The sequence below is a fragment of the Crocodylus porosus genome, unplaced genomic scaffold, assembly GCF_001723895.1.
Source record: "Crocodylus porosus isolate Cpor-Errol unplaced genomic scaffold, CroPor_comp1, whole genome shotgun sequence".
Lineage (NCBI taxonomy): Eukaryota > Metazoa > Chordata > Crocodylia > Crocodylidae > Crocodylus > Crocodylus porosus.
In genome coordinates, this window is record NW_017728944.1 from 380,777 (window position 1) to 401,286 (window position 20,510).

Here is a 20,510-nt window from a genome sequence, read left to right on the forward strand (position 1 = left end):
CTCACTGTGCTATATAGTGCATTCTAGGCAGTGCAAGGTAATTCCCTTCTCTTACTGTATGCTGCATTCAAACCTTTGCTTGGAAGTGAGTAGCAATAGTCCACTCCCTTTCCACTCTTCTTTGTCTCCTTGGCATGGCAGCCCCTGGCAGCAAAGGGGTGCTCAGGTTTGGTAAAAAACAGCTATTGAACTATGGTGCTTTCCACTACACCATGTGTGACCAGAGCTGACCATTACAGCTGCCAGAGGGCAGGGTGAGAAACTGTCACCCTCCTGCCTCCTCTGTGTCAGCCCCACCACATCCCACCAAGCCCATCCAGACCTAACAGGCTCTTGCTGCCTGGACTCAGTGAACAGTCATTAAGCCCAAGCGGTATATGGCCAGCAAAGGGCTCTTTGTCTATTTTCTCTTGCTTTGGCATCCAATCCCTACTGCCATCCCTTGCTCTGGGCCAGTGTCTCCCTCACGTGAGAGCTGGCACTGACTATACTAAGCTAGAGCTGGAACCGTCGCCCTCAAGGTCCTTCTGGTCACACTGAATATTGCTCAGAAGAGTGGTCCCTTCTCCAGAACCACAATCCCCAGACCCCATCCCCCCATCTATGGATGGGCTGGAGTGGTCCTAACCCCTCAATCCCTGTGGGGGTCCCAACTCCCCTCAACTTGACCCCATGGCTTAGACCCTTGGCCCTTTCCCACCCTTCCCCGTGCTGCGTTCGCCGTTCCCCTTCCCATGTTGCTTTCTGTGAATTCAGCTCCCCTCCCACTTCCCTTAGTCTGACATCATCGGTACCCTGTGGTCTCAACACCTTCAGTTGTCCCCATCTGCCCTGCATCTCTACTGAGTATCACCCCTCCATGCAGTACAGGGGGCTGCCCGGCCCGTTTCTATCTCTCTCGCTACAGCAAGTAACTGCGTGAACATTTAAAGTGCTACATTATGAAACTAAGGTGATGGGAAACCTGACTTTCTGCCTCAGAAACTCTTCCTGCCTCATTCAGGCAAACTTTCTTTACCCGTTTCAGCCATATTTCTTGAAATAACATTCTGCGTCCCCAAAATGTACATGCCCAACCTTTGGCCTTTCCAGCTTTGTTGAGAAGTACAAAAACATCTCACACACTAAACGCTTGCAAGTCTTTTCTCTTCTGCCTTTTTTGCACCCAACCCTTGGAAGAAAGAGAGAGAGAAGCAAATGCAGCATTGACTCGCTTGCTTCTTGCCAACGCAGGCCACTCGCAAGCCATGGCAGCTTTCAACATAGCATTGCCCTTTCGGCAAGTAAACCACAACACCCCATGAAAAAGCTGCTCGCACAGACTCCAAAGTCAAAACACCACTGACCCATGAAGACTTGGCTAGAAGACTGTAGCAGAGCTTCCTACAGGATTAATCACTGTTACAGCTATTTAAAAAGTTAAGGAAAGGAAAACGGAGTAGCAGCAGCATTAACAGTCAGATCTGTAGGTTTCTCAGGCGTCTTCAGAAGCTTGCTTTTTTCCCCCCTTTCCTCCCCCCAACAACCTCCTTCTGCTTTTGTGCCGTTCTCCCTTGAACAGGACGTGGCAGATTCAGGTGCCTCACAATGTCCTTGTTGCTTGAAGCTTGTGAAACTGGTGGAGTGCAGTTCTTAGCGCTCTTAAATAAACAGAAAACGCCAGGGTGGAAAAAGGGAGGTGTTGAGAGAAACAAAACAACAACGACAATAAAAAAAGAGAGAGAAAAAGAGAGAGAGAGAGAGAGAGAGAGAGAAAGAAACAGAAAGTGGCAGGTTGGCCATATTGGAGCAGATGAGAAACAGTAGGTCGGCCATACTGGAGTACATGTGAGATAGTAGGTCGGCCATACTGGAGCAGATGTGAGACAGAAGTTCAGCCATAGTGGTGCAGATGTGAGACAGTAGGTCAGCCATATTGGAGCAAGACTTTGAAAATAAAAAGAAAGAGGGACACCTGGTGACCTTTCAAGGTGCCTCAAGAAGACAGTCCAAGGGAGAAGTGTAAGGAAGAGAGAAGCCAGGCCCCAGTAGGCAGGAAAACAGTTGTATGAGAAGTTGGCAAGGAGGTTTAGAATGAAATGGATGAGTTCCTTGCCCCAAAGGAAGTCAATACAGGGATGGATGTTCTGCCAGAAGTAGTTTTTTCTGAGACTGGACTGGAAGTCTCATTCAGCCCACTAGCCTCTTTAGATGATCTAGCGGCCTGGAAAGAAAAGCAAGATTCAAGGAGAAGGAGGAGGAGGAGAAGGGGGGAAAGTCAAACAGTTTTTTGTTTTTTTTTAAGGAATTTGTTCAGAAGCAGCATTGATTTAGGCCTGAGGTCGAGCAGCTGGAAAAGGGTCCACACCACAAACAGAGTACGAGATGAGCTGGTTCCACGGGTTACTGGATGAGGGAAGGAGCATCACCAAAAGGAGAAGGAGAGAGAGAGACACACGCACACACAGAGACAGACAGACATGAGTACGAACACACACACACACAACACAGAGGCAGGCAGGCAAAGGGGAGACAGGAGAGAAAGGGAGGGAGGGGAGGAACAAGAATTGAAATGTTAGACTGGGCATGCACACTGTGTTAGAACAATGACTATATTCAAGTTAGTTGTGGCACAGCTGAGTTTGGGCGAGCAGGGAGATAGCTGCAGAGGTGCTGTTTATCAGAGCTATCCCACGGTAGTGAAAGCGGGGGACAGGTAATCCTCACTGTGTATGAACCGCAGGGGGACATGCCTGAGTTAGGGAAGGAAGAGTGGTGCTGAGTGACGGGCTGGGATCTAGCATTTGCAACAGCCAAGGCACATGGAGAATGGGGTCAGTCCTTCAAAACACAACTCTGCCACCCCCTGCTCCCACCCACCATGCTGATTCGAGTTAGACATGGGGAAGTGTGACAAAAATCACCCAAAAACCTGGTCAGGTGTTACAAATTTGGTCCATGGCGCCCAAGTGAAGCTTGGGGACTGACTGAAGAGTCAAGAAGGACCTCGGCAGCTGCGTATAACCCTCCAGGAAAAGGGCAAACCCAAGGGGTTACCACACAAGATCCCTCCTCTCTCCTTTTGTACATGGAACTTGGCAGATTTTGCTATATAGCTGGTTAGAACAACCAGGCATATTTGACCCCCCACCCTACAATGGAGGCACCAGAAAAGATTAAAGGTCTGATCCAAAGCCTGCTAAAGGCTGTGGAAAGTTTCCTGTCCACCTTGGCAGGCTTTGTGTCTGACCCCAAAAGCAATAGATGCATAGCGTAGCTAAAAAGGGATGTTAGTCACAAAGCATTGGCTTCTTCTGGGGACAAGGGGGCATCAATTCAAGGACTAGCATGAAACTGGAATAGGAAAACTAGCCTGAAAAGACTTTCTGATTACAAGATGTGTTGTGTGTAGTGTGGTTGTTCCTATGGAAAGGGACTCCATCCCTGTTGCTTGAGGTTTGATAGCTGAGCTTTTCAAAGCCATCAAGGTGACCTGGGTGCCTTTCCCCCATTAATTCTGGGCACCCTCAGAGTCAGTGGGACCTGTGTTTCTCAGCCATTAATAAGGCTAGAATTAGTGACCCAAACCCCGTAGTGTAGAGTTCAACATTTTCCAACTTGGTAGACAAACCGCTTTAGACAAAGTTAACATTTCTGTGAGCTGCACTAACATTTACTCTAAAAAAGTGAAAAAGATGCCTCTTTAAAAACAGTGCTCGATGGATATAATTAATCTGTGCACATATTTCATAAGGTTGCTAGAGAACAATTGGTGGGGAAGGGATTGGGGAGAGCAACATTTTCTTTGCTTGGAGATATACTGATATTTTATATGTTACATACTATTTCCCCAGTTTCATAGTTGGTAGGGTCATAAGGGACCTAAGCAAATCACTAAATCCGATCCCCTGCCATGGGTAGGAAAGAGTACTGGGGTCAAACAACCCCGGCTAGGTGATTATCCAGCCTCCTTTTGAAGACCCCCAGGGTAGGAGTGAGCCCCACTTCCCTTGGAAGTTCATTACAGATCCTAGCAGCCCTGACTGTGAAGTAGCGCCTCCTGATGTCTAGCCTGAACCTACTGTCAGTCAACTTGTGGCTATTATTCCTAATTACTCCTGGTAGTGCTTGGGGGAACAGGGACTCTCTTGTTCCCTGCAGGTCCCCCCTGGTAAGTTTATAGACGGCCACAAGATCCCCTCTCAGCCTTCTCTTGTGGAGGCTGAACAGATTCAGGTCCCATAGCCTCTCCTCATAGGGTCTGCTCTGCTGCCCCCTGATCATGTGAGTGGCCCTCCTCTGGACCCTCTTGATGATATCCACATCCCTCCTGAAGTGCGGCACCCAGAATTGGACACAGTACTCCAGCTGCGGCCTGACCAGTGCCACATAGAGGGGGAGGATCACCTCCTTGGACCCGCTCACGGACATTGCCTTCCCTGGCCTCCCAGGGCCATGATGTACTGGCTGAGATGTATAGCCTTGGATGACTTTCTAAGGGTAAGTCTAGAAAAGGTTGGGCAAGGCATGAGGAAATGGAGGTTTGTAAGGAAATAAGAGCTCTTAGGCCTCCATAGATCTTTGAATTATCTACCCTCAAAAAAATATTAGGTCACAGTTGCTAGGGCCTCTAGCTGGATGATGGGACAGTTCAACGTGAATTGCTCATGGGGTGTGACTAGACTCTCATAGAGGCAGGAACGGTGAGGCACAGGATGATGTACCCAAGTATGGTTTAATCTACCTAACTCAGGGGCCATTAGCAATGAAACCACCAGGGCAGAGTATGTAGTAGGGGTTCCAATGGGGCACGTATTGCCTATACCAGTGGCTCTCAACCTTTTTTGTACCAGGACCCATTTGTAAATATTGATGGCCAGTCCCAACCCAGTGTTCCTTATTCCTGACCCACTGCCCCCAGGCCCCAGCCCCCAGTGTGAGGGGCAGGAGGTGGGAGGTCCCAAGCAGTCCCATGCAGGCTGGAACTCTGCCAGCCTGCAAAGGAAAAACTAGTTTCCCATGTTTTTCTCCTTTAAAGGAAAATCCATTTTTTAAGTTTTTGTGATTGATTTTTCAAGTTTGTTTGTGATCCTTTCATATACTCTTGGACCCACAGGTTGAGAAATGCTGGCCTATACTGAAGCCTGCACAAACCTACTAATACTAGTCGGTGAGTGAGATACGAACTAACTCAGGGATGTCTACACTTGTTGCAATGTCAACTCATGGCCTCAGGGTTGTTAGCCTGCAACCCCCACCTTTGCAAAATTTACCAGGCCAGGTATATATGAGGACTGGCATGAGGGACAATCATGTGGCCATGGAAAGTGAAAGCAATGGAGGTTCCTGACTCCCATCTGTGCCTTTGAAAACCATCCTCCAAAACTTACTCAGCCGCAGAAGCGGAAAATACAAAAGTTGTTCCCTCCACATGCTGTTGGAAAGGGGGAATCATGATGCCTGCTTCGAGCCAGTTCAAGACTGAATGGGGAAGAGGGACATGCAGAGATACATGTTGCCTCACCCATGGAAGGAGCTGTTGGCTCTCAACTGGGTGGCCAGTTAAGCAAGATGGGGCTCACTTGGACACACCCTCAGTTGTGATCTCGACAAACAGCACCTGTGCTTGGCTCTAAGAAGCTCTGACACTGGTTAGCATGGGAGAAAACATGGGGCAAAGGGGCTGGGAGAAAGGGAGCATACCATCCCTTGGGAGCGGGGGTGCATACATTTTGCTCATAATTCATTCGAACTTCAATGTGGTTGTGGTGGTGACAGGAGGGGAAAAACTACCCGCCCTCCAATTCATTTGTTCCTCGTTACAAGAGAATGAGCAAAATTAGGGGGTTTTTTTTGGTAGGATCAGTGAAGGGTTTGAAACACAGACTAGGGCTAGGGGGTATGGGACATCAGACACGCTTTCCCATGGTGCTGCTGTACACCATGGGGTTCTGGTAACAGGAAGCTGGGGTGGGCCACTGGTGCTGGAAATGGGTCTAGCAAACAAGGGAGGGTGGGTAGAGAGAGGAGAGAGGGTGAGGTGTCAGTCACAGGAGGAGGGGAAGGCAGGGTGGGTTTAGGGGCTAGAAACTGGCTTTTGTTACCTTGCCTTGTGGCCTGAGTAAGTTGGACAGCCACTGTGAGCACTGTTAATGTCGGCAAGAATACAGAAGCAAGTGAACCCAGCTGCACTCAGTGGCCTCACAGTCAAGAAGCACGTTTAATGCTAACACAGACAAACCCAGTGGAAAGGGGAGGAAAACCATGTGGGAAACATGGCTCTGTTCCAAAGCAAGCATCACCTTCCTCTTCCAGCTGCCCTGGGGCTCTCCCGCCTCCCCATGCCCTCCTCCCAACACCCCATGCTGCCATTTAACTCCCATGTTGGATGCTGCCCTCAGAGACCGTGTGGTCTTGGAGTGACTGCTGCAGAGACCCAAGACTCAATGCCCCTCTTGTCCCTCACTGCTGTGCCATGGAGATGCCCAGCTCCAGACCATAGCCACACTGGGGATGCCTGGGGTGTACTGGGCAAAGATGGGAGGGAAACCAGGATCCGGGATGGGGTGGCAAAAGGGAGGAAGTGAGAGATAGAGAGACCTGCTCCTGTGAGGCTCCCACTAGGGTCTTGCCAGTGGAGAGTGCTAGGACTGGCTAACACTGCTGGGTACAGTCTGGCTGCCAAAGGATCTAATTACAACATTTTAGGATCCTTCCCTGAGCTCAGTTAGTTACCCTGAGCTCTGCCTCTGCAAAGCACCAAGTAACTGCTCTGCTGGAGATTGTGCCCAGCAAAAATGCATCCTCCACCTCTCCTCTCACATCCCATAATTCACCTCTCTTGCCTTCTCTCCCCAAGAAGTCTCTCTTGTAGAGAGCGAAGTTGGCGGAGGTGGGGTGGGGGGGGAGGTATGGTGCCATTGGAGAAGACTTCCTGCCATAGGCACGTGTGATCTCCTGGGGATAAGGGATGTGGGTTGTGGTATGTCAAGGCTCCCTGGTTCCTCAGAGCAGATCTGGATTCAACAGCCCACAAGATCATTTCATGATGGCACCAGAATTATCTTCTTGCTGTTGCAACCACACTGGGATCTGAAGAGGTTTTAAACATGCTCTAGAATCTAAGAACCCCCTGAGTTCAGGTGTTTGAGGTCTCTCCTTCCTAAAAATGTGTGACCGACAGACCCAGCTCTGCTGAATCACTGGGAGAAGGGCAGGGATAGAGTGGGGAGGGGGTGGGGGCTTGGGCAAAATGCAAATCCTACTCCAACTTCATACTACACATGAAATGAGTTTGGCTGGTCTCAGCTCAACGTCCACTTTGGGGGTTGCAGAAGCTACCGTGTCAGGAGTTGATGGGGCTAACTGCACATCTCCCCCATATCCCCAAAGATCTCCCTGCATAAACAGACACTCCCACCCAGGCCTGGGCCAGGCTCAAGCAAGGTGAAAGGCAGTAACAAAGAGATTCCAGGTGCCTTAGAGCAAAACCTGCCCTGAACAGGATGGGACCTGGCTGTTGACGTGGAGCTGTGGTCACATCACAGACTCTTGGGCAAGATCACCATCATCCCCAGCACTCCCAACCCCATCCCACCCTGGAACAGCTGGCCAAGGAAAGCAGGAATCCTAACTAGTCTTCAGCTTGCCCTGATGACCAGAGATGCTGCTCTAGAGATAAACTACCTGCTGTTGTCCCTGGATCCTCATGTATTCCATTCTCTGCTTTATGTGTTTGCTTTTGTCTGGGCTGCCCTGCTGACTCTGCTTCAGTCTGGAGGCCGGATTCACCATCTTCATGGCTGGAATGGAAACGCCGCCACTCTGTCGAGACACAGAGGAGTTGGGGTTGGAAACCAGCAAGCAAATAAATCAGACAAATGTGTCCGTACCTTTGTCGATGGTGCAGGTCCCAGGCATGGGAGGCAGGGGGTTAGGCTCACTTCTCATGAGAAGGGCTCAGCTGTCTGTCTGAATGGGATTCAGAGGGCTGGCATGAAGCCCATGCCTGCCACTGAAGCCCATATAGGGTAAGCTCTGCAGAAGTGCTCGGCTTGACATTTTTCAGTGGGAACAGAGCTAGGCCCATGCTAAGTGCATTTGAAAGTCCCACCCATAGCGGACCTAAGTGCTGCACATGCTATAGCGGGGTGATTGAGAGGGGCTGTTCCCCTGCCTCTGCCTTTAAGTCCCTAATAGAGCAGTGCAATGGACTTGATTGCACAACTGAAGGCACTGACAGGTGATCACATACCCTGGTGTCATTTACGCTGGTTTTACACAGCCATGTAACTAACATTCAAGACAGGAAGGGCCAGACTCACGAGTACCCCCAAGGGTTGCTGAATGCAACAGGCAGCTCTTACTGTACCTTGCCACCAGGTGCCTGGAGAGCAGATAAATATCCTGGATGTTTTCAGCAAATGAGTGACTATTCCTCCATAGAGATAGACAGATAACATCTTGCACCAATGTAACTTAACCTAGTAAAATTCTACCTTTGTTTCTCTCTTGGGTCATTCTCCAGCAGACTGAGCAAACTCATGCCACTCGAGATGTCTGCATTGTCTGCCCGCTACCTTTCTACACCAGTGTAATCTTAATGTTAACTATAAATTACAAGGGTATAAACATCTTGTCTGTCTATGGTTTGAGTCTCTGGGTCTTTCTGCCATTTGATTCAACTTGCGGTGTCCCCCAAGCCTGTGCACTTTGCTTTGCTGTTACCTCTCTTTTAATGTTCCCAGTGCTACAAAAGGTAATAAAGATGAGGTAACAGGCCTCGTTTTCCTACTGCACAGTTGTGCAGACATACTGTTCTCTGGGCTAAGACAAGGGGAAAGCCCAGCTAGAGTTGCCAGCTCTTGTGAGCATGAGTCTTGAGCTGTTTGATCCTTTGATCAGCATCCCAGCTTCTGGAGTCATAAGATCACAAGAGAACATCAGCTCCTCCCTTGCTTGCTCAAGGGCCTTACGGCTGAGGGCAACAAAACTCAGGGGAATCCAACCCCAAGCCTCTGGGCTTGGGCTTGCAAGTAGGATGCCCGCCAAAGGATTTGGAAACATCTGAAGCCCCAGATGCGGGTGGAGGATGTTTGCTGGTAGTAGGGCCATTTACAGTTCTGGACTCTTGGATTTGGCATTAGTTTTGGCTAATTTGGCCAAGGACACAAATTAATTAATTTTTAAAAAATGGTATTAAACAAAGGGAAGCTTTTGTCTTCTAGGATGGTGGAGGGGAAGAAAGGCAAGGCTTGAAACTGTAACCTCTGTAGGAGCCCAAGGGCTCATAAGCCAGAAGACAAAAAAAACCAAATCCAAAACCATATCATTTAAAATAAATAAATAAATATATATATATATACACATATATATATATATATATTTTGGGGGAGGGTGTCCCCAATTCAGGATTTTTGAAGGCTCAAAGCCAGTAAGCCATGGCACAACCTTCCACATTTTGCAAACGTCTCCAAATGCTAGAATGTGTCCAAGGCAATAACACAGGGTTGAAATGTCCCTCAACTTTGGACTCTTTCAAAATTGAGATGCAGATGTTTTGGCAGGAGCCCACCTGTGATCAGTAATTCAACACCATCAGCCATACCTACCCTTTCTGCTAGAGCCCCAGCTATCTCCTGGGTTTGAGGACTTGCAAAAGTCATGTGAAACTTACCACTAACTGTGTGATGCAAACATAAGGAAGAGCTGGGGGTAATCACTGAAAACAGCAGCAAAAGGAAAGCAGAGAGCATGCATCCCAGCTGGAGAACAGGATGCATACGAAAGAAAAAGGGAGACAGACAATTTCAGACAGAAGCAAATTTCAGAGAATTGATGGTGGTAGAGGAAATAAAAGACTTTTTTTATTAGCTATATACAGGTTGACATACAAAGGCTGATAAGACCAACAGAAGGGAAAGAAGCTTCATCTGTAAGCAGAGGTCCATTAACTTTCATGGATATTGTGGCTGCTACCAAGCAATGAGAAGCACCTGATAACAGCAAAGTATATCCCTCCATACTATTTCCCAGGCCGTGTGCTAGCATTCCTGCTGTCCACAGACAGACTGACTTCTCAGTGCCTCCTTCGTGTTCTTCCCTCTTGCAACCTGTGCTCCTCCTTCCGAGTTCCATGCAGACTGCTACAAACACTATAGAAAGTCACTAGCAGATGTGGGATCAACTACAGTGAGCAACAGAAATGGAGCTTTTTTTGGTTCAGGCTTTCAGAGCACTCTGCTGACATTTATGCCAGGGTTAAGCATCTCTCTTGGGCAGAAATCAATGGACAAACAAGATCTATTAAATAATAGTGCAGACAGTAAGGTGGTAAAAGAGGGCACGAGTCTAAAGGGCTGGGCTCTGATGAAAGGAGTTTATGCCAGTGGGGGCAGTATGAAAAGCACTGAATAGGAGTGTGCATGTGGCAGGCTATCTTATCGATAACCTTGTCCGAGTTGTTTTCCCTGCTGTATCCTTTCTCCTAGCCCTGTGGTGGATAGGTTACACTTGACACACACAGAATGCCAGATCTGGGCATGCAACTCTGCTTTACCACGTGTCCGTTCCTGACCTGCTTAACTTTGCTCCATAGGCATTTGATTCAGGGGCAACCTGGGAGCTGAACCATTGTTTCCTGGAGACTAAACAGGACCCAGCAGAACAAAGGAATCCAACTGCCTGACTGAGCTACAACTTCCCCGGCAGTGTGCCGGTGGTGGATGCTGACCCTTCTGGTTGGTGTCCTGAGTAGTGACTGGTGTGAGCTGTTGTGACCCAGTCCAGCCCTCAACCACCACAGACCTTTGGATGAGGGAGTGTTTTTTCATTCTTGCTACTGATCAGTGATCAAGCGATCCTATCTGAGCTAAATAGCCTCCTGTTTCAGGCTCTGATTTTGTTGCTGTTTGTGAAGCACCCAGGCCCATTTAAACCCTGGTGCTATATCAGACATAAAAACCATGCACTTGATTTGCTTTTATGCAGCTCTGGTGGAGTAGCAGGGGCTCACAATGGGAGTAAATTACAGATCTACCCACTTTATACAGCCAGAAAAATGTAAAGGGGTCTGACTGTAAATGAGAAGCAGTCCCAGCATAATTAGTACAAAAGAAAAAAGGATTCATTCACAAAGCTGATTGTTAAAAAAGGAAAAAGCTGACTTCTGACTGGCTGAGCATCCCCTCCCCCCCACCTTTTATCAGCTATTCAGAAGGTTGAGTGGCTGCTGCATATTCCAACTGAAACCAATTTGGATAGCTTCAGGGAGCTGGCATTGTGATTTAATTAGGAGAAACATCTGCTACTTAACGCTGACACTTAAATTGCAGTTAAGTCAGAAAAGTGCTTATGCAAAAAAAAAAAAAAAAAAGAGCCACCTTCTTCATTCAGCAAATTCAGCCCTTGACTGTGCCAGGAACTGTTACAGGCTTCCTGTGCTAAATTAACACCGTGAGGGCCTGTACGTTTTTGGAAGAGAGATCTAGGTTCTTCTCTGCCTCATGCATTATGTGACATCAGTGTCTGGGTTTCTGGTTCTTTGTTACAAGTGAGGACGTGTAAGCCAGTAAGGACAAGACCGGAACCCTCTGGTTCCAGAGCCGGGTGGCAGGCATGAGCCCTTCTGCCTTTTTACTTATTAATAAAGCAGCTCTGACATGGACCCCGAGAACCACTCGAGATGCAGTAACCGTGGAACCACACAACGCAGAGAAGTTTCCTTTAAACAAACTCCAATTTTGCCTCTGTAGCAAGGGCACCACCCTGTGATTTACCCAGATTATGGTCTGATCTACATCAAAGCTTGATCTGTTAGGACCTGTCTTCCTCCACAAAAGCTGTGACCCAGCCTGTTGCTAAGGCCTGGAGATGAATGTCTCTGGTGTCTTCTGCTGCTTCTTCCTCACACCTGACTTCCTGCCTCAGGGTGGTTCTACAGCCCGTGGGACATCCAACTGCCTACCCACAGCGTAAAGATAGATCCAGCATCCAGAAAGCCCTTTGCAAAGCAGAGAGAGAGTCAGACCCAGAGGTGGTTAAGTTATTGAACACACTCCTCAAGGAGGAAATACTGCTCTAGGTCAGTGCCTGAAACACTCATGAAATGCTACTCAGTCACCCTTGGGTAGAACCAGAAACTGGCTGCAATGGAGTTGGTTTACTGACTGGGCTCTTACCCAGCACTAAAATAAAACTGAGGCATGGTGGGCTGGATCACAGAGGTAGGAAGGTGCTCATGAGGGAGATGCAGGCAAAAATACCACGTGAGTCAGCTGGTCCGTAAAATGCATGGGCTCCATTACAGTGGTGGCTCCTGCCAGTCTGTCCACATGATCCGGAAGGAGGAGAGAAGACTAGCTCCAGGTGAGGCTGAATACACAGAAAAAGGAGAAAAGGGGGTGGAGGAAGAGAAGGCATCATGTGGAATCTGAAGGCAGAGCAAAGCAAGAGGAATAACAGAAAATAAACCTGAGGACCGTGCAGTGGGAGCTGCGGCTTGGGTAGCAGAGGTGGCTTAGTCCTGTTTGGAGACAATGCCTTGGGTGCATCCTCCTTGTCCCATCCGAAATCCAGAGGGGTGGGTTCCACCATCCTGTCACTCTGGTAATTTTGACTGACACCCCCGGGGTCTTTCGTTGTCCCCTTGCTGGAATCCCCAGAGCCCATTTGTCCCAGAAGCTCTTTAGAGAATACAAATTCAGCTGATGAGTGGCCACTGAGTTCATTAATGGTCATCTCCAGTTCACGGATTGTTTCTTCAAGGCTGTCTAGTCTTTGGTACGTGCCTTCACAAATCTCGTTGCTGCGTAAGGTCATAGAGCAGACCAGTGGTGTTTCCTCCTTGGCCTTGTCTTCCAGGGCTAGGGTGTACTCTCTCTCTGCTGGTTCCCTTCCCGTATCTGAGTCTGCTTTGGCCCCCTCTCCATCACTAGGTGGGTCTAGTATTCTCTGTCCCGATGTTATTCTATACTCAGTGGTTCTTGGGAGATTAGTGAATTGATCCTTCAGAAGTGGTGCCTTGCATTGCTTAGTCACCTGATGTGTCGGACCTCTGCCATGAAAAGATCTTGGCTTTGGCACAGGATGCTTTGGGATCGGAAATCCCACAAGCTCTTCCCTTTGTGCCTCCTTGCAGAGCCTGCTAGGGTCTTTAGAGGGAGGCGGTGTCCTCCCTGAGTTTGGACTGGCTCCTCTGGCACTGGGTTCAGTGACATCACTGCAAAATCCCACAGCTGCATTTGATCCTTTGCTTTCATCACCAGCGGAAGGGAACTTTCTGCCTACAGCTTTAAGATCTTCTTCCTTGAGAATGAGAGGTTTGTTGTCCAAGCAGACAACCAACTTGTGGGCAGAAGTGTCTCTGCTGTCTTCCTCTCCAACTCCAGCATCCAAAGCCAAGCCCTCTCCTTCTCTCTCCTTCACCAATTGGCTAATAACTCCATCCATGGACAGAGGCTGGGTTCTGGCATTTGTTATGAGGAAGCCTGTGGTCTCTCCTTGTGCTACATGGCAGTACCCCTGAGATGAAACTCCTTCCTGCTGGAAGGGTAGTGCTTCAGTGTGTTTAGATGTCAATGGAGCCTCAACCTGGAAGCCAGATAGCACCTGCATGGAAGTATCATTTTCCTTTTCAGTCCAGATCTCAGCACTGCTTTGCAATAGCTCCAACCCTTCAGAGTTTCTTTTAATTTCTGTCCTGGTCTCTACAGATGCAATACCTGGAGATCCTCTCATTCCAATCTCTCTGATGTTGGACTGGTTATTGCATTGAAGGCTGGTTACCTCTTCAGCCTTCTCACATTCTCCTTCAGGTGATGGTGGCTCAGATACCCACTGGGTGAGGATAATCCGGGGGAGGGAGAAAGCAATGCTGGCTGCGGGCTGTGGAGAATCCAACTCCTGTGTGGAAAATTCACAGGCAAATTAACAGCTGGTAGACAACTGGATAAAATAAGCAAAGTGCTTTCTAGGCCCATAGTGTGCTTTCTAGAGGGCTTTCTTGTCCCACCAGCCATTTCCAGGTCTGCCAACCATAGCTACCCACATGGTTTGCAATCACAGACTAGCTTTGCATGTTGATCCTACTATTATAGCCTGTGAGTAAAGGACTTTCCTAAGAATGTGTCTGACTCAGAACAGTTTATGAGGGACCTGTTCATATTCCCACCTGGTTAACTGTAGTTTCAGACGCTGGTCAAATGAAACAACTATTCTGAGTTTAAAAGTGGGAGGGGCTTACTGCCTGTCAGCCGATCCACAGTAATCATTTTGTCTGGCTGCTCTAGCCTGAGATAAATTGAATTTAAACCAGGTTAGTTTACCCTTGAATGAAACACCAGCTAAATTTTGATGTTTTAGCTTCTACTTACTGCAGGATCGAGCAGATGCATGAAACAGGTACTGCAGTCACGTTGATACACGGCAAACCCCCTCACTTTGAGCTCAGTTACAGTTGTTTCCCTTATCCATACCTCAATAACCAGTTAGGGGAGAGGTGTTGTGGTCTGATTTTCACAGGTATGTGGGTGCCTGGAGACACAAATAGGAGCCTAGTACAATTTTCAACTTGCCTAAGCAGGTGGGAGAAGTCATCAAGACTTCAACCCCAAACTGGCTGGAATGCTTTTGTAAATTCCTCTTGCCATCTGCATTCATTTTTAGGCACTTTTAAATGCCATTGTTAATCCGGCCCTTAGGGCCTGATGCTGAGCCCCCTTTCAATAGCATATGTCAGGAAGAACAAGAACTACACTAGTGCAAGAGAGAGGAGAATTAGGCTGTTTTGGGCTGCATGAGGCCCAGGAAGGGGTACTATGTAGTCAGATCAGTCACTGGATGGTCTGAAATAAGATGCAGTGGGGGACTGGTTCTTGCAACCCATGGGATGTAGCAATAAAGCCCCAGTGAGGAGGGACTCTCCAGAGATAGGGCTGATAAGATGATTGTTTCGCTCCTCTTGGATGCTATGAAATTACTACTGCAAAGCGGAGGCATGGGGGACTGGGAGTGCACCTGAGTTGCACCCAGGAGAGAAGCCATTATGCAGAAGGCACAGTGGGGGTGACCTCTAGACACAAGACTTCCCTCATTTGCATTGTGGGGATTGTAAAAGCGGCCTAGTTAGAACAGCCCAAAGTGCTTACCTGGCTAGGTGGGGTGCAGCATCCTGGGGGACTCAGTGTGCTGGAGTTCAGCCCAGCACCGCACCGGCTGTCTCCTGCAGCCTAGTGGCAGAACAGGGCAACAAGATGGTTATCCTGCACTTCCCGACAGCCCCAGCTGGGACTGCCCAGCTTCCTGAGCCTCGGGGCCTGGGTGGGTGGGTTGCAGGGAGCAGCCCCACATGGGTGAGTTGTCCCGGTAGAGCGTGTCTCATTCTCTCTCCCCCCTGGGATTGCAGGGACCATCAGAGGCAGATGAGGGAAGAAGAGAAAAATGATAGAACTGGGCGCTGACATCCAGGGCTAGCACTAGGCCTGACTCAAGCCTCTGGATCCAACCTTTGACACAGGGAGTGGAGGACATTTCTGCTTCCCCTGTGGGGCAGGGTGGGTCCACCCAGCAGGTGGAGATTCAGGACTCCCCCACCAAGCATAGACTTGATGCGCTGTGTGTTGCGGGGATGGGCATGGTCTACAGCCTCCACCAGCAACGAATCCCACGCAGTAGGGGAGCGTCCCAGAGAGGTAGCGCAGAGGCAGGAGACACTAGGAGAAGGACTGAAATGGAGAAGAAGAGATCAATGCAGCCAGAGATGCTGGGGTGGAAGCAGAGTGGAGGACATGGTGCCAGTCAGCGTGACATCTCAGGCTGGTCTAGCAGAGCCCCACACCCGCCAGGCTCCCTGCTTGTTGACGACTCCAGTCAAAATGGTACGTAGTTGGAGGAAGTGCCTTGGCGATGTCTGCACAGCCAGCACCCCACTTGCCAGCCCCTCTGGGCAAGGGAAGAGGGGAAAGGCATGTTGCTTTGATCTACCCCTTATCTGGACGGGAGAAGCAAAGGATGGGACTATCTTTGATTTTGGGAAGGAAGGAGGGAGCCCACAGGCTCAGCCAACCTGGCTTATCACTTCTTGAGGTCTGGGCATCAACTGGGGGTAGGTAAGTGCCAGGACTGACCCCCTTGGATTGGAATTCAGCTGGCACCTAGGGCTGTCTCTTCCATGGCTCCAATGCCTGGTTTGATTTCAAGGAGAGCTACTCTGTGCGGCAACAGCAACGATGGGGTCAGCGGGAGCTGAGCCACAAGCAGCCAAGGAGGGGCCTCACCCCCACACCAGCTGGGTACCTGTCTTGCTTGCACTCCCTCCATCTCTGTACCCAAGCTTTTCCCTCACCCTCCCTCTGCCACAGGCTCCCAGGTGCCTGTCTCTTCTTCCACCCTGACAGAGCCAGGTTTCTTTCCCTAGCCCATCTCTTTACCACCTGAGCCTGCTGTGTCATGTCCTCCCTGGCAGGCTCTCAGGTGGCTCCCTACTTCCCGGTCTCCTCTTCCCCTTGCCCAGTCCCTGCTATGCACTCAGGCCATCTTCATTCCCCAAGCTGCAGGTCCTTGGAAGGCAGGTGGGCAAGGGTAGGGGCTGCACTGAGGCCAGGTCTGCCTCATCCTTCTGCCCACTTGGCAGTGTGGTCTTGCGACATGTTAAGACTGTCCTACCCCTTTGTGCCTCCCACCACCCAACCCCCCATCCATCCCCACTCAGTCATGCACTAGGAGCGTGCATGACCTGGATGCAGCATGCATCGCAATCCCAAGCCCTCCCCATGGCAGAGATGGGTGAGTGAGGCATCCTGTGTTCAGTGGTAAGACCAGTGCAGCCCCACAGCCTGCCCTGCCAAGCTCTGGCTGCTTCCCAACAGCACCAGTACCCACTATGTAACCCCCTACCTCCTGCCCACACTTCCCCCAGCCAGTTGGTTGCAGAGATAGGCCCCCAGAAAAGACCCTGGGGATGAGGGTGGTTAGTGCTCAGTTCTGTGCCGTGTCAGTATTGTACACACCCGTATCAGTGAGTGATGTGGACATGGTGAGGAGCCATTAGTTTGTTAATTTAGAGAAGACGCGCGGGAGAGTTAAAAGGGGGAGGAGACAGGAGAGAAGGCCAGTTAGAGGTGCCAGTGCCAGTCAGACAGGTGGAGGAGGGAGGTGCAATCAGGCACAAGCTGTTACCTTCCATCCTTCGCCTGCAACAGTGGCCCCATTGGGCCACAAGTCCGCGGTACCAGTAGAGACGGCAGCTGCGAGCTGATCGCAGCGGAACTTGGGAATGAATGGGGAGGCAGAGCTTCTCTGAAACACCTAGGGAGTCAAACACGATGGGACGGGGACAGAGAAAACACAGTGAGGCCTCTGGAGAAAAACACCTGCCCTGGTCCTGTCCTCGCCCAGCTAAGCAGAGAGGCATGGGGCTGAAGTGCTGATGCCAGCCTGTCAGCGGCAGGCAGAGCAATGGGTGTTTTTAGTGGCGCGTGTGTTAAAGAAACAGTTCAGAATCCAGCTGTGGGATTGCGTCTCTCTCTGCTCCCCTGAGGTGACCCACCCCCATCACACATACACACAAGCGTTCACTGCACGTACATACACACACACTGAGCCTCACAGCTCTTCCCCAGGGAATGGGGGATCGTACAAGGGAAGCTGCCTGCCCCCTAGACACCAGCAGGGTTTGCAAAGTACTAAGCATGGCACAGGGTCCCCACAGCTCAAATTGCAAGATGGGGCACTTTTTTGCTACCAAGGTTGTGACCTGACCAATATACCACATTCAAATCGCCAGCAGGTTGGCCTCACAAGCTTTTTGTAGATAGGGCTGGACCCAAACTCAGTGCTCTGTGTGGCTCACGTGATGTACCAAGAGGCATAATCTCTCAGTTAATTAGCCATGAAGGAGTTCAAAGGAGCTCAAAGAAAATCGTAAACAACTAGCAGCGACCAGCAGAATGGGCACAAGCCCCACAGCCCTCAACACTGTCCACTAGACACAGGACAGGAACAGGGTTCTGGGCGATTTCGGGTCCCACCATGACGGCCTCAGAATGGAATTTCTTAGTGTCCCTTGGTGCTCAGCATTCTCATCCCAGCTTGGGACAGAGGGAACCCCAAAATCTCAACCTGGGCCTTGAAGGGGCTTAGAAGATTATTCTCAAGGCTGGTCTGAAGTGCTGTGGGGCTGGAGTCACTGCTAGAGCCAAGTGCCCAAACTATCTAGCCTGCTGGTCCCTGGGAAAGCATAATGAGACAATGCCAGCTCTGTTCATTGTCCCCTTCCACAAAGTGGAGCTGGAGTGAGGAGCACAGATGATACACGAGACCCCTCTAAAGAAGTTTGGCTGTAGAGAGAAGAGAAAGCACTTCCTGAGTCTCCCTGGAGGAGGAAGCCTTTCTTTGCATGCATCCAGGGAAAGAGGCCTGAGCCTGACCTCACTGAGACAGAGCAGAACCGTCCCCTGGGCACTTCAGGGAATGTGACTGGTCCTGGACTAGGTTCCTAGTGTACCCCCCTGAGCCCTGGCCTGGCACTCCCCCCTTGGCTGCCCCTCGCCCCTGCACCCACCTCTAGCTCAGCAATGATCCGGTCCTCATCGTCGTCATCCTTGATGGCGGAGGCGATGATGGGCGGGGTGGATGCAGGCCTGGCCACCTCTGACACCGTTCGCCTCAGCTTCACCTGGGGCTTCTGGGTCTCTAGCTCCTCTGATTCTGCCTTCTGCAAGTGCAACAGCAGGAGACGTGATGGGTCTGTCAGGGCTCTAGGGCTCCCAGGGTCTCTGAGCCCCATACCCAGCCCCGCCCCAGAGTACCCGTTCCATACCTTCATGAAGCTGGACTCTTTCTTGCTTGTGATGATGACCTCACCACTGCGGGTGGTGGTGAGCCCATGGGACGAAGGAAAGCTCCGACGAGGTGGGGGAGGTGGGGGGGATTTTGAGGGCTTCTCAGTCCGGTATCTGGGGACTGTCAGCTCATCTAGGGAAACAACAGGGCTGTCAGGAAACCAGGCCTTTCCCTTCTCTGTGGAGGCACTCCTAGGACTCATAATTCAGCTCAAACCCAGCACTGGCATTTACCATGATTGTGCCAGTGCCCTGGATGCAAGGAAAGCCTGGGCACAAGGCAATGCCTTTCAGGGGCACTATGTCTTGGGTTAGGGCAGGGCTGTCTGCATGGTTACAGGCTGCACCAGAGTGAGTCTCAGGCTCCCTGAGCCATACACCATGCAGTTGCCCTTCCCTCTGACTCCACTGCTTGGGTGCCAACACACTGCAATGTGCACCTGCATGCTTCCCCACTGTATCGCACACCTGCAGGGCCACCCTCTTCTGGCTGCTATGGCCTGCTCTGGCCCCTGGGGTGGGGGTAAGCAGCAAAAGCTGAATGGGAGATGGGGAAAGTGGCAGCTGGCAGGAGCCTGGGGTCACAATTTAACCCCTCACAGGCTGCATGAAGCATGTGGGCCACCAGTTAAATAGCCCTGGATTAGGGAAAGGATAAGTGCAATGAAATGGGCCAGTATCCTGGAGCATGCTCCCATTGCTTGCAGCTCTGACTGCCCATGTAGGTGACAACCTGGTTTGTGACACCCCAGGGCACGGTTGGTCATACATGTGGATCAGTGTTGCCTGATTAACGAGCATACTGCTTGGCAGGGACCTGGTGCTGAGACAGCAGGCATCTCTTTCAGGCAGGGATAACGCAACCCTGTAAGATACTCAGCACCCCTGACAGTCATGGAGGGAGCCAAGGACCTTGTTGGAAGTGCAGGATGGGTTCTTGAGGGCACTAGCAGCCTCCTGAGTAATACAATTCAACCCATGGTACAGGGAAGAGGTGCAGCATAGGGAACCTCCTGACAAGATATGGAGAACAAGTGCAGTTTTCCTACCCTGGACAAAGACCCTGCTCCCAGGACCCTTCACAAATGGAGCAAGAAAACTCCCTAAGATGCATTCTAGTCTCCCGAAGCCAATCCATCCAGTGTAAGGGCCTGTGAGCAATGACTAGGCTTACACATTTTGTCTACCAGGAAGCAAGCTTGCCTACCAGGTGGCAGTACAGAGGTAAGAGTAAGCTTTACCTGCAAGGATGGTAACAGGGAGAGCAAGGCTGCAGATCTGCTAATGCCAGAATGCCAGCACTCATCATGGCCATTGGCCCTGCAGAGACTGGCAGCCCACCCTTCCTCTAGCAGAATCACCAGACCTCCATGCCTCTTCTAGGGCAAGAATCCTGCTTCTGAGCCCCTTATCAGATCTCAGTCTATCCCACTTGACTGTAATTCCCTCCCACCATTGGAAAGAAATGCAGAAGGCCTGACTTCCACCACTACCACAAAGTCCCCTCCCAGACCTAAGAACTCAAGCTAGGCATCCTGGCTGTGGGGTAGCAAACAGGCTAAAGCGTGCATGGCCTCCACCTAAGGGGGGATGGCCAGGGGGCAGAAATGGAGGACATCCCTGCCTCATGCCCCTGCTGGTTGGACTTCCTTGCTGTTCCCTCATCCCACCCCCTCCCCTGCCACTACCTGA

The 20,510-nt window shown here is 50.4% G+C and overlaps 1 protein-coding gene across 1 annotated transcript in view; it reads right to left on the bottom strand.

Annotated features, from left to right (window-relative positions):
- Positions 1–6: 6 nt before the first annotated feature.
- Positions 7–20,510, bottom strand: part of SRCIN1 (SRC kinase signaling inhibitor 1) — a 200,067-nt gene continuing 179,563 nt past the window's right edge. The window contains exons 16-19 of the mRNA XM_019550251.1: positions 18,797–18,951; positions 18,539–18,691; positions 7,666–7,803; positions 7–2,203 (exon numbers count right to left, since the gene is read on the bottom strand). Coding sequence (XP_019405796.1) covers positions 2,069–2,203; positions 7,666–7,803; positions 18,539–18,691; positions 18,797–18,951 — 581 coding nt within the window. The 3' untranslated portion in view covers positions 7–2,068. The remainder of the gene's footprint in view (positions 2,204–7,665; positions 7,804–18,538; positions 18,692–18,796; positions 18,952–20,510) is intronic.